The 13,540-nt window shown below is 45.1% G+C and overlaps 1 protein-coding gene across 1 annotated transcript; it reads right to left on the bottom strand.

Moving 5' to 3' along the window:
• Window positions 1–413: 413 nt before the first annotated feature.
• On the bottom strand, window positions 414–11,892 carry LOC115262073 (multidrug resistance-associated protein 1). The gene is made up of 7 exons (XM_029864027.2): window positions 11,723–11,892; window positions 11,020–11,319; window positions 10,302–10,957; window positions 2,610–4,183; window positions 1,182–2,550; window positions 735–1,116; window positions 414–670 (listed from the first exon to the last, which is right to left on the bottom strand). Exons 1-7 carry the CDS (start codon window positions 11,756–11,758, stop codon window positions 476–478), a joined length of 4,512 nt encoding a protein of 1,503 aa, XP_029719887.2. The 5' UTR covers window positions 11,759–11,892; the 3' UTR covers window positions 414–475.
• Between the last annotated feature and the right edge of the window lie 1,648 nt (window positions 11,893–13,540).

Genomic DNA, 13,540 nt, shown 5'->3' with positions numbered 1-13,540 from the left:
TATGGCCATAACTGGTACACTCAGCCTACCAAAATACTGAGCACAAAAGTGTTCAGTTCTACATCGGACGGAGATTTGACTGGATCTGCAAAACAAATCTTGGCGGAATTCCTTCAGCATGCCAGGACAACAGTTTTTCAGTCACAACATGTAGTATAACTTTTCTGAAGAGCTTCGAAATAGAACAGTAAACATAATTTCTGAACAAGACCGATACACTTGATGGAACAAATCGACTTTATGTTATCAACACGTTTTCACGAGAGTGATATCACCAAAAATTCAATAGCTATAGCAATGTTATCATAAAGCTGACGCAACGCTATATAAAAGACCAACGATTATAAGCAACCGGTGCTTGGCCTTGCAAAACAATGCTGTAATATTTCACTAGTTTTGAGAAATAACAACGATTGTTAAACAATAAAAAATATCAATCGATAGCTATCAGTACATCAATTTACATGAACGATCACTAACTAACAATACCCGCATTCTTCGCCATGCTGTAGAAAATCGTACTCCTGTCGGCCAGCAGATTCTGCGGAGAATCACACTCTGCCACGAGACCCTTATCCAGGACCAGCACTTTATCGGAGTCGAGAATAGTGTTGAGACGGTGAGCAATCGTCAGGATGGTACAGTCGGCGAACTCCGTACGGATTGTTTTCTGAAAGGTAAATGGAGAATAAGGTGAAATTTACGTTTTTGGGTCGGTGCGTGGATCTCATTACCTGAATTAAGTCATCCGTTTCCAAGTCAACGGCAGCGGTTGCTTCGTCCAAAATGAGCACCTTCGTTTTACGTAGCACTGCTCTGGCCAGGCAGATCAGTTGCCGTTGGCCGACGGAGAGATTCTCTCCGTTCTCGGCTACTTCGTGTTCCAGCCCAGCTGGCAACCCTTTGACGAACGTCTTCAGATGCGATAGCTCCAGAGCTTTCCACACCTGGTCGTCCGAGTACGACCCGAAAGGATCGACATTCATGCGCAGACTTCCGGAGAAGAGGACCGGATCCTGCGGGATGATGGTGAGGCGACCTCGCAGCTGGTGCAGACCAATCTGCGAAATGTCCACACCGTCGATGATGATCTTGCCTCCGGCAGCTTCCACAATTCTAGAAATCAAAAATGATTAACCGATGTGTTTTTTATGGCTAGCATGGTTCTGTAACCAACGCACCTGAACAGACCCAAGGTCAGCGAGGATTTGCCGGCACCAGTCCTTCCAACGATTCCAACCTTTTCGCCTCCTGTTACGTTTACAGAAATACCCTTGACCACCAGCTCCAATCCTTCCCGATACCGTAGCTTGAAGTCCTTGAACTCAACTTTACCTTCGGATGGCCAATTCTTGTCAACGGAACCCTTCTTCCACTCGGCTTCCCTTGGCAATTCGGTGTACTCTTCCAAACGTTCTACTGCCACAATGTTCGTTTCCACTTCAGCCGTCATTCTGACCATGAAACTCAACGTGGCAGAGACCTGCAGGGCGTACGAGATGGACAAACCGACGGTTGCTGGTCCAATAGTGTCCTTCGCCAGCACAGCGAACAATGCAGCAAACAACACCACTAAACTGCCGACAATTTCCAGTCGGACTCCCAACCAACGGTTGGCGATAATCGTCGGGTAGGACACCTTCTGGTTGTAGTCCACCTTGTCCTCAGAATCCAGAGTAAACCTCGCCTGTTCGTTGTACGCGCGAATCGTCGATTGACCGCTGATGCTCTCACCGAAATGGGAGTAGATAGGACTTCGCGTCACTGACTCCAATCGTTTCAGCTGACGGGATGTTTCAATGTAGATCTTCTGGACGAAGTAGTAGATTACCATAAGCGGTGGAACGACCGCCAAGAAGATGGGCGTAGATATTCCGATGACCACGAACACTCCAACGACGCTGAACAGGAAGTACAGCCACGCTCGAATGGTTGCAGGTAGTACGTTGTCCATAACATCGACGTCCTTGGAGAACCGGTTGATGATTCGTCCCAGCGGAGTGGTGTCGAAGAACGACATGGGCATCCGCATAGAGCTTTCCAGAAGTTTATCGTGCAGTTCCTTGGCCGCTTTCAGGCATCCCAAGCCTAGCGCTACTGAGCTGATGAACAGAGCAATACCTTGAATACCTCCCAGTGCTCCGTACACTCCCAGGTACATGTCTCGGACGGATGTGTCAGTGATGGCTTCCGGATCTTCCGACCAGTCCGTCAACCAGAGGCTGGAGTAGATTCCACTGCCTTGGGTGATGAAGCTGAATATGATCGACCATAGACCCAAGGACAAACCAATAGCTTTGATGTATTTGATGTAGACCGCTAGGGTGACTGCTCCGGTTGCCGATTCTTCCTTCTCTATTAGAGTTGCTTTGTCCATTCTGGGAGCTGCTTCGCTCGGTTGGTCCTTCTTTAAACTGGTTCGGGATTCCTGACGGCTGGTGCGCTTCCGTGGTACGTTTTCGTCGGATTGGTTCGATCGGACGGACACCAGGCGTTTTACCATGTTTTTGGAAGCTTCGTCGGTCAACGTTTCCTGAAGGATTTGCATTTCTAGAATGGTAGATACGTTAGCAATCTGAACGATATACTGAGCGTTATGAATACTATACCTTCATCTTCTTCGTCCAAGTCCTGAATGTGCTGTGTAAGGAACTCGGCAAACGCTCCCTTCTGGTCCAACAGCTGCTGGTAGGAACCACTTTCCGATATTTCTCCATCCTTGACGACGAAGATCTCCTCCACATGGGGCAGGAATGAGATTCCATGGGTCACCAAGAGTCGTGATCTTCCAGCGAGAATTCCTTGCGGACCAATAACCTTTTCGAAGATGTGCTTTCCAACGTGCGCATCGACTGCGCTCAAAGGATCGTCAAACAGATAGATATCAGCGTCGGCGTAGACAGCTCGGGCAAGGGAAACTCGTTGCTTCTGTCCACCGGACAAGTTGATACCCTTCTCACCGATTTCAGTTGAATCGCCTCCCGGTAACATCTCCAGATCGGGCTTCAGAGCACAACACTCGATCACGCGATCGTACTTCTTCTGATCGAATGCTTTTCCAAACAAAATGTTATCTCGAAGAGTAGCGTTCTGAATCCAAGCTTGCTGCGGGACGTAGGCGATCGTACCGTCCGTGTTAACCGAACCGCTGATCTTCTCCATTTCTCCGAGCAGGGCGGAGATCAGCGAACTCTTGCCTGTACCGACGCCTCCAACAACTGCCGACAGCTGACCTTTCCTCAGAGATAAGTGGATGTTCTTCAGCGTGAGCGCTTCGTCACCCCAAGAGAAGGATCCGTCCTTGATGTGCAACGCGTTGTCGCTCTTGTGATGCGTAACGTTACTCGGGTCCAGCTCAGCACTGTTCATGAACTTGTCGATACGCTTGATCGACACCCAAGCCTGCATAGCGAAGGTCACCATCATCGGAAGCCATCCCAACGGCACACGCAGAACGTTGAACAAGGCCAACGACACGAACGCCGTCTGGGCGTCCAGGTGATTGTTTTCATCCATAAGAACGTACACGGCAAAGGAGACCAACGTTACCAGGAAAGGTGCAATGGTGAACGTGAAGTACACTCCCGCTCCATAGTACGCCATCTTCTTCAGGATGCCGATTTCCTTGCTACGGACCTCCAAGATAGAATCTTGGAAACTCTTCTCCCAAGCGTACAGCTTGAGGACCTTGATTCCTCCGAGAATTTCATTCATCTTCTTGACGCGATCGTCCTTGATCTTCATTTGTTCAACCTGCAGGTCTCGCATCTGTGTGGCCATCACCCCGGTGATCGGAGTCATGATGATCATAACACCAAGACCGGCAAACACGGCCACTCCCAGGATGTCGTACAGCAGGTAAAGGCACAGCGCAATGATCAACGGTCCCGCCCAGAGGACGTGCAGATAGGAGGTCAATTCAAAGAATCGTTGAGCGTCGACTGCCATAAGGTTAACGATCTCTCCCACGGTGGTGTCCTTTTTCGCAGAGCTGGAGATTCGCAGTGCTTTCCGGTAGATACCGCTGATGAGGCCCGTACGAATACGGAACCCGGTCAGGAAGGTGTTGTAGTAGTACTGTCCGTTGAACAACGCTGTCAGCAGTGATGTTGCGAACAATCCGAAGGTTAGTATAATTCCCTGCCAGGAAGGTCCATTCATCGCAACCCATTTCATGAGTTCCCTGCGGGTGGAGAGAAGGTTTAGAGCAAAATGGCATTGTACAAAGAACAACTTACACCCGAGCCTCCATTTGGGTAACGAGTCGGGACTGCCTAATTAGATTTCACGGTTGCAAAGGGGAGAGGGTCAAGGCTTTCAGATGGAAAGGGGGATGAACAGAGGGATTTCAAGGGAGTTTTAGGGGGGAGGGGTCAATGGCGTTTTCAGGCGTTTCAGGGCGTTTCAGGAGATTTCAGTGGGCTTTTACGAGGCTTCATATGCTCTCAGGTGAACTTCACGAGAGCTTCAGAGGCATTCCAAAGCGTTTCAAGGTTTGTCAGGGCATTTCAGGAGGTTTCAGAGGTGTTTTAGTGGGCTTCAGAGGCATTCAGGTGCGTTTCACATGGATTTCATTTCAGTTTCGAGGCGTTTCATGAGGTCTCAGAAAGGTTTTGTGGGGCTTCAGAAACTCTGAGGTGAGTTTCACAGAGGTTTCATGGGGGTTCCAGAGGCATTTCAAAGCACTTCAAGGTGTTTCAATGCGTTTCTGGGCGTTTCATGGCATTTCAGGAGGTTTAAGGGTGCCCTTAGAGGGTCGCAGGTGAATTTGACGGAGGTTTAATAGGGGTTTAGAGACGTTTCAAAGCATTTCAAGCCGTTTCATGGCGTTTCAATGCGGTTCAGGGCGTTTCAGGAGATTTAAGGGGGATTTAAGGAAGCTTCAGAGCCTCGCAAGGGCATTTCGCGGAGGCTTCATGAGGGTTTCAGAGGCGTATCAGATTGTTTCAATGCGTTTCAGGAGGTTTCACAGGGGTTTTAAAGGGTTTCAGAGGATCTCGAGGATCTTGACGGAGGTATCATAGGGATTTCTGAGGAGTTTCAAAACGTTTCAGGGCGTTTCAATGAATTTCAGGGCGTTTCATGAGGTTTCATAGGGTTTTTAGTGGGCTGCAGAGGCTCTCAGCTGAATTTCACGGAGGTTTTAAAGTGTTAACCCATTTTAACGCATTTTAAAGGCATTTTGAAGCGTTTCAAAGCGTTTCAAGACGTTTCAAGGCGTTTCAATGCGTTTCATGGCGTTTCAGGAGGATTAGGTGGCCTTAAGGGGTCTTCAGAGGCTCACAGGAGATTTTAACGGAGGTTTCATAGAGGTTTCAGAGGCGTTTCAAAGCGTTTCAAGGCATTTCAATGCGTTTCAGGGCATTTCAGGAGGTTTCACATGGGTTATGGGGGGCTTCAGAAACTCTCAGGTGAATGTAACGGAGGTTTCTAGAAGTTCAAGAGGTATTTCAAAGCGTTTCAAGGTGTTTCAGGGCGCTTTAAATAAAACGTTTCAGGGCGTTCCAGGAGGTTTCAGGAGGGTTTTAGGGGGCTTCGAGGCTCATAGGTGAATTTCTCGAAGGTTTCATAGAGGTTTCAGAAGCATTTCAAAAGGCGTTTCAGGAGGTTTCACAGGGGTTTTAGGGGGCTTCAAAGGCTCTCCAGTGACATTCACGCATGATTTAAAAAGATTTTAGAGACGTTTCAAAGTGTTTCAAAGCGTATCAGGGAGTTTTAATGCGTTTCAGGGCGTTTCAAAAACTTTAGGGGGCTTTAGAGGCTCGCTGGTGAATTTTACGGAGGTTTCAGAGGCGTTTCAATGCGTTTCAAGGCGTTTCAATGCGTTTCAGGGCATTTCAGGAAGTTTCACATGGGTTTTTAGGGGCTTCAGAAACTCTCAGGTGAATGTAACGGAGGTTTCATTGATGTTTAAGAGTCATTACAAAGCGGTTCAATGTATTTCCGAGCGTATAAAGCGTTTCAGGGCGTTCCAGGAGGTTTCAGGAGGGTTTAGGGGGCTTCGAGGATCACAGGTGAATTTCTCGTAGGTTTCATAGAGATTTCAGAAGCGTTTCAAAACTATTCAAGGCTTTTCAGAGTGCTTCAATGCGTTTCAAGAGGTTTCAGGAGGGTTTTAGGGGGCTTCAGAGGCTCTCAGGTGACTTTCACGCAGGATTTAAAGGGGTTTAAGAAGCGTTTCAAAGTGTTTCGAAGCGCATCAGGGCGTTTCAAGAGGTTTAGGGGGCCTTAAGGGGGCTCCAGAGGCTCGCAGGTGAATTTTACGGAGGTTTCATGAGAGTTTCAGAAGCATTTCAAAGCGTTTCAATGCATCTCAATGCGTTTCAGGGCATTTCAGGGCATTTTAGGAGGTTTCACATGGGCTTTAGGGGGCTTCAGTGGCTCATGGGTGAATTTCACGGAGGATTCATAGGGGTTCAAGACACGATTCAAAGCGTTTCAAGGCGTTTCAGGGCGTCCCAATCTCCTGGAGGGTTTTAGGGGGCTCGTACGGTTCATAGGAGATTCAGAGGCGTTTAAAAGCGTTTCAAGGCGTATCAAAGCGGTTTCAGAACGTTTCAGGAAGTTTCATTGAGGTTTTAGAGGGCTTCAGAGGCTCTCATGTGAATTTCATGGAGATTTTGTAGGGGTTTTAGAGGCGTTTCAAACCGTTTCAAAGCGTTTCTAGAGAGTTAAGGGGGTCTCAGAAGCTCAAGGTGTTTCATGGGCTTTTTGGAGGCGTTTCAAAGCGCCTCAAGGCGTTTCAATGCGTTTCAATGCATTTCAGGGCGTTTCAGAAGATTTCACAAGGCTTTCAGGGGGCTTCAGAGGCTCTCAGGTGAATGTCATGGAGGTTTTGTAGGGGTTTTAGAAGCGTTTCAAATCGTTTCAAGACGTTTCAAAGCGCTTGGAGAGGGTTAAGGGGTCATCAGAGGCTCATGGGGTTTTTGGAGGCGTTTCAATGCGTTTCAGGGCATTTTAGGTAGTTTCAGAGTGGTTTCAGGGGGGCTTACAGGCTCTCAGGTGAATTTCATGAAGATTTCATGGGAGATCTAGAGACGTTTCAAAGCGTTTCAAGGCATCTCAATGGTCTTCAGAGCGGTTTTAGGGGAATATAGAAGCCCATCAAACTTTTCTCTTTTGCGAAAATCTCTTAGAGACAACTAATTACGTTAGTAGATCCGATGACCTATACTCAAGGAAGTTCTTGGAGATCCTCAAACTGACAACGAACTAACCACTTGATAGCACATAGCTACATGAGGCTGTGTGTAAGCATAAATTTCATTCACAATGCTCAAATAGATCACTGATTACACTTGTAGATCAGATGGCCTTAACTCCAGGGTGTTCTCGGATACTCCTATACAATCATTGAACCCACCACTTGATAGAACATAAATGCTTGGGGTTGTGTAAGTATAAACCTCATCCTTAATGCTCTAAGATACAACTAGTAGCCCTCGTAGATTCAATGACAATGACAATGACAATGACAATGGAGTTCTTGAAGACCCTGAAAGATTCTTCGAACTCAAAACTTGATAGATCATAGTTACCTGAGGTTGTGTGAGTGTGAACCTTAGTCGTAAATCTCTTAGAGACAACCAATTACTTTAGTAGATCCAATGACCTATACTCAAGGAAGTTCTTGGAGATCCTCAAACTGACAACGAACTTATCACTTGATAGCACATAGCTACATGTGGCTATGTAAGCACAAATTTCATTTATAATGCTCAAATAGATCGCTGATTAAACTTGTAGATCAGATGGCTTATATTCCAGGAGTTCTCGGATACCCCTATACAATCACAGAACCCACCACTTGACAGAACATAGATGCCTGGGGCTGTGTGAGTATAAACCCCACCCTTAATGCTCTTAGATACAACTAGTAGCCCTCGTAGATTCGATTACTCATACTCAAGGGAGTTCTTGGAGACCCTTAAAGATTCTTCGAACTCAAAACTTGATAGATCATAGTTAACTGAGGTTATGTGAGTATGAACCTTAGTCGTTAATCCCTTAGAGACAACCAATTACTTTAGTAGATCCGATGACCTATACTCAAGGAAGATCCTCAAGCTGACAACAAACTCACCACTTGATAGCACAAAGCTACATGAATCATAGAATCCACCGCTTGATAGAACATAGATTCCTGGGGCTGTGCGAGTATAAACCTCATCCTTAATGCTCTTAGATACATCTAGTAGTCCGAGTAGATTCGATGATCTATACTCAAGAGAGTTCTTGGAGAGATTCTTCGAACTCAAAACTTGATAGATCATAGTTGCCTTAGGATGTGTGATTATGAAACTTAGTTGTAAATCTCTTAGAGACAACCTATTACGTTAGTAGATCCGATGACCTATACTCAAGGAAGTTCTTGGAGATCCTCAAACTGACAACAAACTCTCCACTTGATAGCACATAGCTACATGAGGCTGTGCAAGCATAAATTGTATTCATAATTCTCAAATAGATCACGGATTACACTTGCTGATCAGATGGCCTTAACTCCAGGGAGTTCTCGGATACTCCTATACAACCATAGAGTCCACCGCTTGATAGAACATAGATGCCTGGGGCTGTGTGAGTATAAACCTCATCCTTAATGCTCTTACATACAACTAGGAGCACTCGTAGATTCGATGATCTGTACTCCAGGGAGTTCTTGGAAATCCTTAAAGACTCTCCGAACTCAAAACTTGATAGATCATAGTTACCTGAGGTTGTGTGAGTATGAACCTTAGTCGTAAATCTCTTAGAGACAACCAATTACGTTAGAAGATCCGATGACCTACACTTCAGGAAGTTATTGGAGATCCTCAGCGTATAGCTGATTGATAGCGTATAGCTACATGAGGCTGTGGAAGCATAAATTTCATTCATAATGCTCAAATAGATCACTGATTACACTTGTAGATCAGTTGGTCTTAACTCCAGGGAGTTCTCGGATACTCCTATACAATCATAGAACCCACCACTTGATAGAACATAGATGCCTGGGTTTGTCTAAGTATAAACCTCATCCTTAATTCTCTTACATCTGACTAGTAGCCCTCGTAGATTCGATGCCCTATACTCAAAGAAAGTCCTTGGAGATCCTTAAAGATTCTTCGAACTTAAAACTTGATAGATCATAGTTACCTGAGATTGTGTGAGTATGAACCATAATCGTAAATCTCTGAGGGAAAAAATATTACGTTAGTAGATCCGATGACCTATACTCAATGAGGTTCTTGGAGATCCTTAAACTGACATCGAACTCACCACTTGATAGCACATAGCTACATGAGGCTATGCAAGCATAAATTTCATTCATAATGCTTGAATAGATCACTGAGAACACATGTAGATCAGATGACCTCAACTCCAGGGAATTTTTGGATACTCCTACACAATGATAGAACCAACCACTTGATAGAACATAGATACCGGGGGATGTGTGAGTATAAACCTCATCCTTAATGTTCTTAGATACAACCAGCAGCCCTCGAAAATTCGATGACCTTTATTCAAGGGAGATCTTGGAGATCCGCAAACTGACAATAAACTCCCCACTTGATAACACATAGCTACATGAAGCTGTGTAAGCATAAATTTCAGTCATAATGCTCAAATAGATCACCGAATACACTTGTAGATCAGATGGCCTTAACTCCAGGGGGTTCTCGGATACTCCCATATAATCATAGAACCCACCACTTGATAGAGCATAGATGCCTGGGGTTGTGTAAGTATAAATCTCATCCTAAATGCTCTTAGATACAACTAGTAGCCCTCGTAGATTCGATGAGCCATACTCAAGGGAGTTCTTGGAAACCCTTAAAGATTCTTCGAACTCAAAACTTGGTTACCTGAGGTTGTGTGAGTATGAACGTTAGTCGTAAATCTCTTAGAGACAACCAATTACGTTCGTAGATCACATGACCCAAACTCAAGGAAGTTCTTGTAGATCCTCAAACTGACAACTCACCACTTGATAGCACATAGCTACATGAGGCTATGCAAGCATAAATTTCATTCATAATTCTCCAACACATCACTGATTACGCTTGTAGATCAAATGGGTTAAACTCCAGGGTGTTCTCGGACACTCTTAAACTTTTAGCCCTTGAACACTTCTTAAACGTCCCTTTTACACTTAATTCCGTCTTTTTTTCCATAAACCGACTTTATCGGTAATCATGAGTACTCCAACTGCTCTGAATACAATCAAATTCCATTTAGGTAACGTTACTTAAATGGAGGGACCTAAATAGATTTTACCTAAATGGATCCTACCTAAATGGAGTTTTCAGTGTACTACTTACTGCATAATATACGGACTGGCAAACTGAAGTCCTGAAATTGCCAGCTGGAACAAACCGGCAAACCAGAAAGGTGCTCCGTACGCCTTGACGATCGCTGGCAACACGGACCCGTTGGTTTGCGAGTGCGGCTTGTATTCAACGTTCGTCTTCCCGGCTTTCTTGTCGGCAGCAATCTGCTTGTGGCGTCCCTTCTCCACGCTTTCGTACCAATACTTATCGAAGGGCGGGACCAACTCTCGGGCCGCATCCTGTGGGTTGATGTCGTACATGTCGTCTGTGGTGAGCGGATTGCGGAATCCACGCCACGTGAATGAGTCGAAGTACAGGAAGAACAGCCGTACGACATAGCTGGATCGCAGTTCGGGGCTTGGTTTCTTCGACTCCGGATAATCGCTGTACGTCGGTTCCTGATCCGGGAAAAACTCCACCAAGAACATCAAACAGGTGAATGCGTACTGAATACAGTAGCTGATGTACTGGAACTCCCAGAAGTCGACGGCATCCCCAGTCACTTCTCCGCGAATTTCTTTGTTCTGAACTTCCGTTCGAAGCTGAATCATTCCAAAGAACATTCGCATGAACCAGAAGATGAAGATCGTCCCCGAACTTCTGATGCCGTATCTTCGTTGGAAGAACATCAACACCATAAGGACAATCTGAGAACAGATGACAGAATATTATGAAATTGTTGGAGGTATAGCAATCGCCGTAAACTCACATATGCTAGGGCGTTGAATATCGCCGTCACAATCTGGACGTCGAACAGGCCTTGCTCGTCCTTGTAGGTCACCACCATGCCCAGATCGATCCAGCTCATGCACATCAGCGTGAACGTGATCAGCATCTTTGACAGGTTGAACCAGTTCCATGGTATATCTCGATAGCGGCTAGTGCCATACTTGTAGACTTCGTACAGGGAAAAGACAAACAGGAAGAAGCAGGGAACCCATTGCAGGGCAACTCGTTGGAAGCAAAACGTCAAATCCGGATTGCTTTCCCGCCATTCCAGCTGGCCGTCCTGTCGAGGTAGACAAAATACGTAACATGTTAATCTATGCGTTTATTATCCTCCAATGACAAGGCATCAATGTAGTTTTTATTGACACTATCACTGAAGTCGATGTCTACACGGCTGTAAACAGTTGTATCGCACTTCTGAACATTTTAACAAGTCATCGCGCCGCATCAATACATGGGAATACCGTCCTCTAGCTAACCGTACACCTTCACATATTGGCCATTATTGAGTGCTATATCACCTGCGCGACTCAGATAAGATAGCCAATTTTGGTCTTTTCATCGTCGCGTATTGGAACAACCCCTTGTAGAGTTCGCGAATGATTCACTGAACTATTCTGGACCACATGTTCCGTCAAATCATTTCACAACCGTCGCAAATCATCACATCCTAGAGCTCTTACCCAAAAGGGACCGCCGCAGAACTCCTCAAAGGACATCTATTCGAATCCCGAACCGATACTGATATCTCCCTTTCTTCTTTCTCTTTCTGTCCTTCTGCAAAAATAATCCGAAACACTACCGAGGCACAATTCCGCTACGTTCAACCTGCGCGACACTATAAAGCTCAGCAAACCCGACGAGCGATCCTTTTATAGGCAAGCCCCTTATCTTGGGTCGCGATTTGAATTGGTGCTCCGAAGTACCCCGAACGCTATAAGAATACGATGGCTGGGAGTGGTGGCGAGAGAGCACTCGGGTGTGCAAATATTTTGGTTATCAAACGGGATGCGGCCTGTATCAAACCCCCTCGATAAGGAACCGAAATCTCTTATCATCGACCGGATCGATTGTCACTTGGGATTAGAATGCTGAGTGAGTTCATTTCGAAAATCTTGCGATTTGTTTAATAATGCTTTTAATCGTCGTTGTCCTTACGCCTGCTGACACGAGATATGACGAACGATTGGGTGGTCCGGCGAGTGATAGCCAATGACGCCAACCAGTGCAAGATTGAGTCATATGACGATATCGCACGCTGAACGTTACGTTTGGGGCATGGCCATTCTAGGTCTCGATGGCAAATTTCAGAAATGTCGAGTCATAAGCGCAATAATGCATATCATTGATTACATTTTGAAGGAAAACGCTGTTGATAAACAATCGAAAATGAATAAGACTCTAAAATTGGAATTTAATGGATTTCAAATAGAATTATCCTATGAGCTTGGTTCGTCAGCACTAACAGAGCATTCACACTGAATTTGCAAGAAAAAAACCTGCCAAAAGTAACCGAGAGAAATTGCAAGTAGGAAAGAAGAATCCTAACAATTTTACATCGTGTAACTTCGATAAAATCACGTTAGAAACATGTGAAAATTCAGACGTAGTTTACGTCAAAAAGAATCAAGTGCACAAAGTACTCAATAAATAAAATGTTATGTTGTTTGTATGTCACGATTTCGCTCGAGAGCGGGTCAATGAACCTACATATGTAATTCTATCACTGATTGCATTTTTGCAGGGCTCCGAAGTGATCGAACACAAACATAATTGTGAAAACCGACCGGGAATGCATCTAACATGGGAAAGTTTGAAAATTCATTTGCGGGACATTTCTACCCAGAAAAAAACAATGCGCAAGCAGTGCGGCTTGGCCGGAGCAGCTAGTTATCTAATAATTTGGGACGAATCTTCGATAGCAGTCATCCCACTCAATCAACGAATTTCCGTTCCTAAAGCTCAAAGTTAGATCACGCGCAAAGTGAGAGACCGCATTAGTACAATCGACATCCGATAATATATGTGGAGAAGCGTGACCGATTACGTATTTTACGATCATTTAGGGGGTGGTACAATCAAAAAGGGGACGCGGTAAGTCTGCTTGAGAAATATTTTCAGAAATGATTGCATTTATTTAAGTTTAATGAGAGATTTACAAGACCAATTTCGCCACAAATCGTATTCATAGTAGGCCAGCTCCCTCTCCGATAACAATGAAACTTTCTGAGTGTGTACAGCTCAACTAAACAAGCCGCAATAGTTTATTTATCTAGAGTGTCCGGAAAGGGCGAAACTTTATTTAGCGATGTTTTTGCCTTTCTCGTACACCAAGTGTACTATAAGGCTATATGTTCACTTCAAAAATGACTCATTGAAAGAAGGCCCGGAGGGTCAAGTCACATATACCAATCAACTCAGTTCGACGAATTTAGGTGATGTTTGTGTGTGTACAAAAATAAACTCACGTCACTTTTTGGCAGTAATCCTCAACCGATTTT

Source organism: Aedes albopictus, chromosome 2 (assembly GCF_035046485.1).
Source record: "Aedes albopictus strain Foshan chromosome 2, AalbF5, whole genome shotgun sequence".
Lineage (NCBI taxonomy): Eukaryota > Metazoa > Arthropoda > Insecta > Diptera > Culicidae > Aedes > Aedes albopictus.
This window is presented reverse-complemented; position numbering and strand designations above follow the sequence as displayed.

What these genes read in the sequence shown, in the direction of transcription:
- LOC115262073 (XM_029864027.2), bottom strand. Translation starts at nt 11,758, where the DNA reads ATGTCCTTTGAGGAGTTCTGCGGCGGTCCCTTTTGG. An exon ending in TATTCAACGCCCTAGCATAT is followed by an intron (nt 10,958 to 11,019) that starts GTGAGTTTACGG and finishes ATCTGTTCTCAG; the next exon opens with ATTGTCCTTATGGTGTTGAT. An exon ending in GCCAGTCCGTATATTATGCA is followed by an intron (nt 4,184 to 10,301) that starts GTAAGTAGTACA and finishes CTCCACCCGCAG; the next exon opens with GGAACTCATGAAATGGGTTG.